The sequence below is a fragment of the Microtus ochrogaster genome, chromosome 1 (genome assembly GCF_000317375.1).
Source record: "Microtus ochrogaster isolate Prairie Vole_2 chromosome 1, MicOch1.0, whole genome shotgun sequence".
In the NCBI taxonomy this organism is placed as follows: domain Eukaryota; kingdom Metazoa; phylum Chordata; class Mammalia; order Rodentia; family Cricetidae; genus Microtus; species Microtus ochrogaster.
Genome location: NC_022009.1, coordinates 10,828,303 through 10,836,407, shown reverse-complemented (window position 1 = coordinate 10,836,407; position 8,105 = coordinate 10,828,303). Strand labels below are relative to the sequence as shown.

The following is an 8,105-nucleotide window of genomic DNA, read 5'->3' as shown; positions in this document are numbered from 1 at the left end:
GTGAGTTCAAGGCCAGCCTGGTCTACAAGAGCTAGTTCCAGGACAGGCTCCAAAAGCTACAGAGAAACCCTGTCTCAAAAAACAAAACAAAACAACAACAACAACAACAAAAAAAAAACAACCAAAAAAAAAGTAACAGCCTCTCCCCCCCATCTTTATTTAAAACTTAAGCAAAACCCTTTCCCCTACTTTGTATAAAATCAACGAGATTGGCAAACTCTTAGCCATATTAACTAAATGATAGATAGAAGGTCTAAATAAAGTTAGAGACGAACAGTCTCTACCATGTAAGGGGGGACACTATTGACTGAAGATCTGGGAGCTGAGAGAGTTCACATGGTGCATACACTAGATGGTGAGGGTGTGAGGTGGGTGGAGGGAGAGTGCAGACTTGAGCCGGCCAGAGGCCTACTAGAGTGCTGAGATGATAAAGTTAGGACTCAGAACTAAAGGAATACCTCAGAATTGTAACACTGGATATTGTAGATCAAGCACTGTTCTAGTAACTCCCTATAATAATCCCTTTAACCTGTGTATTACATACACGGCTCAAAGGGGATTTTCTACTTGCAGTGTTTCATGATTTTATTATTTGAAAGAATAAAATCTTACAGCTCATCTTTTTCTGTGTTTGTGGCTATGATGCCATCAGTGGTAATAGCATGTTTTGGTGTTCTGCTGGTGTTTTTTTTTTTTTTTTTTTTTTTTTGGTTTTTCGAGTCAGGGTTTCTCTGTGGCTTTGGAGCCTGTCCTGGAACTAGCTCTGTAGACCAGACTGGTCTCGAACTCACAGAGATCCGCCCGCCTCTGCCTCCCGAGTGCTGGGATTAAAGGCGTGCGCCACCATCGCCCGGCCACTGCTGGTGTTTTTGAAGGTGAGGTTTAAATAACCTCAGAATAAAGAAATGGGGAAACACAGTTGTTTCTTGCTGCCAGTTAATATTTAGTTCTGGTCTTTAGTTGTAAAGATGGCGAGTTCAGGCGCTATCTGGGCCCAAGGACTAAGAAGGACTTCATAAACTTCATAAGTGACAAGGAATGGAAGAACGTTGAGCCTGTTTCATCATGGTTTGGCCCAAGTTCTGTTCTGTAAGTATGAAGACTTTCTTTCTTTAGAACTAATCGCTCATAATTGTATTTTATGAGAGTAAAGCATGCATGCTGTTTCTTGGGTTTTTATGGTTTATTCAGATAGATGTTTCCTGTGACCCCGAAAGCAGGAACTTTATTCTTGTGAGCTGGGATTAGGCATGTTGTAAGATCACACTTTTCAGAGAATTTTAGCTTTGATTTGGTTGTATCTCTCATTGAGAACCCGATCCTTTAGGGACTGAATGGCACAAGGGTAAGACTGTTCCTTGATCGTAATTTAAATGGAAACGAGAGCGGTCAGTCATGTGCTTCCATTGCTGAGGTGAGGGACTGGGTGGCTATCCTGATAGCGTGTATGAACAGTGTGTCTAATCAGTGAATAATGGTGTGAGCTTATACATCGCTAGAATTAGGTCCATTCGCAGAGCAGTTAGGATTGAGGATGACAAGCATGTTTCCTGCCACCCTGGGGAGACTTGGCAGCATGGGCTTTGGTGTGACTAAATTACTCCCACACTTGCCATCAGAAGATGGAGAGTTGGGATTCTAGCTGTAAGAACACAATGCTGCAGTGGATTCTGGGAGTAGGGAAGAATCAGCCCTTGTGCTGTTTGGAGGTAGAGCTTCCCTTTTGTGTCTCTAGCATCCTTCAGCCCTCAGCACTTGCCCACTGGGCAGCTGTGCCCAGGTTGGTTACAGAGCCTGGAGGTACTGGTGCCGATTAGTTAGTGCTTACTACAGTGAGGCTCATGTTTCGGTTCCCTTCTGTTCTTGACAAGGTCTTGCTGGATAGCCCAGGTTGGCCTCCAACTTGATTCTTTCTTGCCACTGCCTCCTTTCTAAACAACACAAACCACATGCTGAGAGTGCTTTTCTGTGTTGAACTTACGCAGCAGCTTGAGAATCTCGTGATCCACTCGCTACTCTCAGCAGAGGAATGTGGCTGCCTTTAGTCTCTCCTGGGTCTTCAGTACGGCAGGCTAGCCTTTTCTATCTGAACAGGGGCCGCTCCAGGTCAACAAGGCTACTCACCTCAGCAGTTTGGCATTGGGATCAGATGGAGCTATCTTAGGCTTTTGTGTGACGAAGCCCTAGGCAGCAACAGTTGTACTTGTTGCAGGAAACGAGTTGTAAACTCAACACTTTTTATTAAGTTTAAAACAAAACCAAAAATCCTGCTCATCCAAACCACCTGCATTTAACAAATGTGAACATAGTTGTTTTTTATACTGTACTTGACGACTTGGTGTTCATTTCTTACACCGCTGTTTATATCTGATTAATACCAGTGGAAAGCCATGTTGGAGAAGTTGAGGGTAGGAGATACAGTGTATAGACACAGGTGAAGCTGTATGTCTTTGCTCACGTGTTCAATCCTCTCTTCCAGGATGACTACTATGTCAGCACTTTTTCAGCTCTCTGTATACATCAGGGTATGGATTAAGCTTTCTCTATCTTAACCATTTCTAACTCCTGTTGTAACGAGCATGGTTTTAGCTTACTTCTCTTTATTTCAGACTAGCCACAGCTATTTTGTTCACGACCTTGGCATACCAGCGTGGGGCTCATACTTGGTGTTTGCTTTTGCGACTGTGCTTTCAGGACTGATGTTGGGACTTGTAAGTACTCTATTTGTAGAGTACTAAGAAAAATACTTGAAAACATGATGGTGTTGTTAATATTAGTTGGATTGCACGTCGTACAGTTAGATTTCTGCTTATTTTGCAGTTTATGATATTTGTGGCAGATTGCTTTTGTCCCTCAAAAAGGCGCAAACCACAGCAACCCCCTACAAGTAAGTCACTGTGTGCACGTGCGTGTGTGATACCGAGACTGCGTGTGTGCCAGGCAAGTACTGCATTGCGCTACACCCACTACACAGCCTAAACACTCAGTGTTTCCCGTTCATGACCCTCGTCAGCTGTGGCTGAAGGGAAGGTGAGAGAGAGTTCATGAGAAGTGACAGCTCTGATCTAATACTGTTATATCCAGAGCACGGTAGTGTTTCTGCGGCTTGTAGAGACCATAACCAGTGTCCAGTCAGTGTATTTGAAAATTTTATTATATCCATGGATCCATGGATATATTTTAAAAAGTTAAATATTTTCCACCTTTGACATCACTCATGATAGTGGCCACATTTGAAGATTTTTTTTGTATCTAATTAATTTTCTTTCTTTTTTTCCCCCCTCTGGTACAATAGTAGGAAAAGCTGATGAAGGGTTAGTTGGTGTTGATGGTGGCCTTTGCTACAAAATGAGTTTACATAATTAGAAACACTTACTGTTTCCTACTAATAATTTCCTGCCACTTATTTTTAATCTTGGATAATCTGAATTGTTCAGTTCACTTTACTTGCTGTATACTGAATTCTTCCCAGTTAGTGTAAGGTGAACATAGAAGAGCATGCTCATAATCCTAGAGTTGAGGAAATTCTGGTGCAGCTTGCTTCTTGACACTTGCTCTATTTTAGATACCTAATTCTGCTCGCGATGGGCTATCTTTTATATCTACAAAGTGATGTAATGTGGAGTGGTCAGCAGTACTGAACTGGCCCATCAGATGTGACATCCAAAAGATGTCTCCAGACATTGCTATTCTTTGAGAGAACAGAATCATTTTCCTCATTGAATTAAATGAAAAATTAACATCACGTTGTCACAAGATGGTTCTGTTTAATGAAGTGTATTTTATCACAGCTTTTATATTCATTGCATTAAAAATGATTCATTAATTTTGGGTTAGTTTATGAACACATAAGTAATTAGAACTAATTTGGTAAATGAATCTTTATAATATCTGCTTTATTCTTTTTTGGGAATCTAATCATGGCTTATGAATCCTTGTATCTTGATTTTATTCTAAAGAAAATTTAGTACATTAACAAAAGCACATTTCTGATCTTTAAGAAAAACCATCACCAGAACTTTCTCAGTCTCTGAACAAAGTGGAGGAGGAACAAGAGGCTGATGATGAAGGTGTTTTGGAAGAGGAAACAGAAAATAAAGAGGAAGCAAGCAAAGACTCTCCTCAGAGTGGCGTAAGACAGCGTTGTGTGGGCCAGTCGTTGGCCACAGATGATAAATCCTAATTTTTACAGATGTCTTAATATTATGGTTTTGACAACACTGAAGATTGCTATCATTTCTCTGTTTTAAAGTGAACTGTGACTTGCTTGTACATACAGTCTAGGTTGTCATTAGGTTGGACAGTTCATTCAGAAAATAAAGCAGTTAGGCGTAACAGTTTGAAACATGTTTTAAGAATATGATGATGTTTTAAAGTTGTTTAATTTCAGAAGATCCTGGTGCCAAGCAGTAAGATTTGTGTTTATATTTGATGATCTGTCTCGTGTGAGATTCAAAACTGCCTTTCCCAAGATTTGCATTACTGGGTATTTAAGAAAATCACTTTAGAGAGAAAGTTTCTCATTTCACATCATTTTTCTCAGTTTCACTGTGTGAAAAAAAGAACATATTTCCCATAACTGGGAACGTTGCCCATTGTTTCAAAATGCTGTGTACTTCATTGATAACACTGCGCTTAGGTAGAGTCCAAACGTTCCTCGTAGATTTTGGATTATACAGCTAACAGAACTACCTTACTGTATAGCTTTCATTTCTATACATCACACTTAGGATATGCTGCTGATTTAAGAAGTTTTTATAAGTCTATGGCCTTGTGTTAATTCTTAAGGTTGATGGCCTGTTTTGGTCTCTTGTTCGCTATATTTGTCAAGGGTTATATTTTTAAGTTGGATAAAATTAGCAGTATCACTGTTGTGTTTACTGTGGGTAAACAGTACTTTCCTATTAAATTGAAGTTTACTGAGAGAATCATCAAATTGAACTGTTCACTTGAAAATGTACAAATTTGGCTATACATTCCAGATTTTAAATTATTTTTGTTGAGTGTGTTCTTAAAGTTTTCTTTGCTTTTCTCTTTTTAATGTGAAGGTGAAACTTTTTGGTTTATAAATTTGATGTGGAAAAGCTTTGGTAGTTTATATTTTGAAAATTCAAAGCTTAATTTGATGTAAAATGAAGTCTGAATTCTACTTGAGAAACATCCATTACTATGTGTTTTTAGCATGTCTGTCTTCTACATGTCCTTGATGAATTTTATAGTCAGTATATTGCTTTGTGTTTGAAAATTGTAACATTGTTGTTTTAAAGACAAATTTTGTATTGTTCTTGTCTGCTGGTACTGTGCATCATCTCACACGTGGAAATCAGCAAGATGGACTACATCGATTTCATCTTACAGCAAGAGGAAGGACATTGTGGGGGGCGGTCTTGATGTCTTGAAGGGGGAAAGCAGACCACATTCTCGGAATGAGCCATCCAGCCTTTATGGAGTAGATGGTTTCTGTGGCGCTCCCTCCGCTCATGTCCTCTGTGAACTCCTTAGACTTGCCGTGTTGTGATGTGCAACAGCTTCCTTTTAGGCCTCTCCTTTATAATAGTAAATGTTCTGCTGTCAGAGTTTGATATGTAATTTGTGGTGGCTTAGAAAAACATTCTAAGCACAAAATAAATGTTTCTAAGCACTTCAATAATGTTGGAGAGAAGTATGATTTCTACTGATTTCATTTAAACAGTCTCGTGTCCAGGCCGGCCAAGAATGACAGAACGGACGGCCCTCCTGCCCCTGCTGTCTGGTAGTAGGATTACAGGAGTGCACTATCTCCAGTGCTGTCCTGCATGCTAGGCAATCCTCTACCTGCTGAGCGCACTCTCTAGCCCAGCAGTGATGGCTAGACTCATGTTTGAGAAGTGCTTAACCCCTTGCCACTCGACAGTGCTTCGAGTCTTGGATAGATGTGTCGCTCCAAGGGAACTCAGAGGCTCATCTTCTGAATCACTTCAGGAGGATAATACTCTGAAATCAAACATTGTTTGTTTTTAGTGTTTCTGTTGTACCTTTGACATTGTCGGGTTTTTAACTAGAAAATGCTTTATTATAGAAAATTAAAAGTATCCTGAATTAAGATACTGTGTTCTCATAAGCATATTTCATGATTCTCTAAGGTCACAGTAGACATTTGAAGAATTTTAGTTTGCTATTACCACTGTAATACATGGGTGGATTTACGAATGGTTCTAGAATGGATATTGTGGTGCAGGTAATGTACTAGAGAATTCTGGCCCATTACCATCTCTACCTCTCCATCAAATGCTGTAAATTGGTCTCCTGGGACATACCATGTTCTGCCGAATACTGTCTAATGATGACTGGACAAAAAGGCGCCCAGGTCTGTGTAGCAGTTGCTGCCTGTGTGCAGTACACCCGTTGGAGCTTTGCTAAGATTTTTCTCGTATCAGTTTAGTCCCTGTGACTACCATGTAACACAGGCAAGCATCTTTCAAGAGAACACCTTTGGGGAGGCAGTAAAAGTAGGTAGAATGTTCTGGTTAGTCTTGTCCTTTTTGTCACAGAGACCTGAAACCTGAGCAACCCGCTGGGTTTTTTGTTTTGTTTTGTTTAAATATTACTTCTCCTTAGCAGCAAATGCCTGTCTACCACCATTTGGAGCTGCAGTGGGCATGAATGGTGCTTTTGAAATCAGTTTTTCTCTTGTCAGTTTTTTTTTTCTTTTTAAAATCAAGTTGTTAACTTTTGCCAGTTAAAAATGAAGTCTGGAGGATGGAGAGGTGGCTCGGTGTTTGAAAACCCTGCTGAGATCAGTTTGCTTCTCAGCACCTGCCGATGTTAGCTCCCAGCTGCCTGTAACTCTGGCTCCAGAGGATGCAGCACCACTGTTCCCAGGGCCGGCGTTCCTGTACACATAACGAGAAACAAAGCATCAAAAGTCTCAAGCCTCAGACGCCATAGAGGATGCTAATGACCAGCTGGTCAGGGGGCAAAAAGCACGTAGGTCTTTGGTACCAATCTAATATTGTAGAATTTCACACCTGGGTAATGGCTACACTGGATCCTGGTAAAATGGCTTCCATTTAGTCAGCCTAGAAATCGTGCAAATCTGCTGCCTGCTGCCTAATGCAATCTTGTGTTTTTGTTTTCTGCCTTAACCAAAGTTGAGGGCATGCCGATGGTGAAGTGATTATTGACCTTGGTCCTGGCTTCCCTTATTCTCTTTCCTGTCACCCTTATTCAGCTGTCTGGCGAGGAGCACCTGAGGAATTGGGGCTTGCAAGCCCGCACACTCTGTTCTACTTTACCGTGCTGGGGGCGGGGACGGGAGGGTGACGGTGACCACGGTGCCTCATCCGCGTGTCTGGTAAAGGGACTTGGTTGCCACTGGGCTGCTCCGGGTGCACCAAAGTCTATTCTGCAGAAACACTTGTTTTTCCAGGTCTTTTTTCATATGTGAGCACGTTTGTATGTGGGTGCACGCGCATGTATGGGTGTGTATTTGATCGTGCGCTGAGGATCTTGGACGTCACCCTCCTAGCCCAACGGTATTCACTGTGGCAGGTTCTCAATCGAGCCCGAAACAGTTGATAGGAATGCACTGGCGCATAGAGGATATTGGGTCTGCCTTGTAACCTCGCGAGGCTGGGATTTCAGAAGCCACTGGCCCACCCAGCCTTGCTGTGGCTTCTCCAGAGCGGACCTCCAGGTTTCACGCATGTGCAGTAGTGATTTAGTGGCTGTGCTGGCTCTGTAGCCCCACAGCATAATTGTGTTCTAATAATTATTTTACTGTGTGTGGGTTTTGCCTGCTGTCATGTCCTTGCACCGCATGTGCCCACAGGGGTCAGAACAGGCTGTCAGATCCCTTGGCCTGGAATTAAAGAGGTTTGTGAGCCACAATGTGGGTACTGGGATTTGAAATGCCGCCCTCTGGGAGAGGTAAGAGAAATGTTCTTAACCACTGCCATCTCTCCAGCACCAAGATCGCATAATTTTTAAGGTAAAGTTTTTTAGTTGAATGTCCTCCTAAGTATAAATAATTGTGTCTGGCAGGTTTTGTATTTATTTGAAATTTAGCATTCCTACAATTCTGATACCATAAGAATAAAAATAATCTCGGTAGTAAAGTTGTTAAT

The 8,105-nt window shown here is 41.5% G+C and overlaps 1 protein-coding gene across 1 annotated transcript in view; it reads left to right on the top strand.

Moving 5' to 3' along the window:
* Tmx1 (thioredoxin related transmembrane protein 1) overlaps positions 1 to 5,647 on the top strand; it is an 11,795-nt gene extending 6,148 nt beyond the window's left edge. The window contains exons 4-8 of the mRNA XM_005343196.3: positions 961 to 1,089; positions 2,480 to 2,525; positions 2,610 to 2,711; positions 2,821 to 2,887; positions 4,002 to 5,647. Coding sequence (XP_005343253.1) covers positions 961 to 1,089; positions 2,480 to 2,525; positions 2,610 to 2,711; positions 2,821 to 2,887; positions 4,002 to 4,183 — 526 coding nt within the window. The 3' untranslated portion in view covers positions 4,184 to 5,647. The remainder of the gene's footprint in view (positions 1 to 960; positions 1,090 to 2,479; positions 2,526 to 2,609; positions 2,712 to 2,820; positions 2,888 to 4,001) is intronic.
* Positions 5,648 to 8,105: the final 2,458 nt, after the last annotated feature.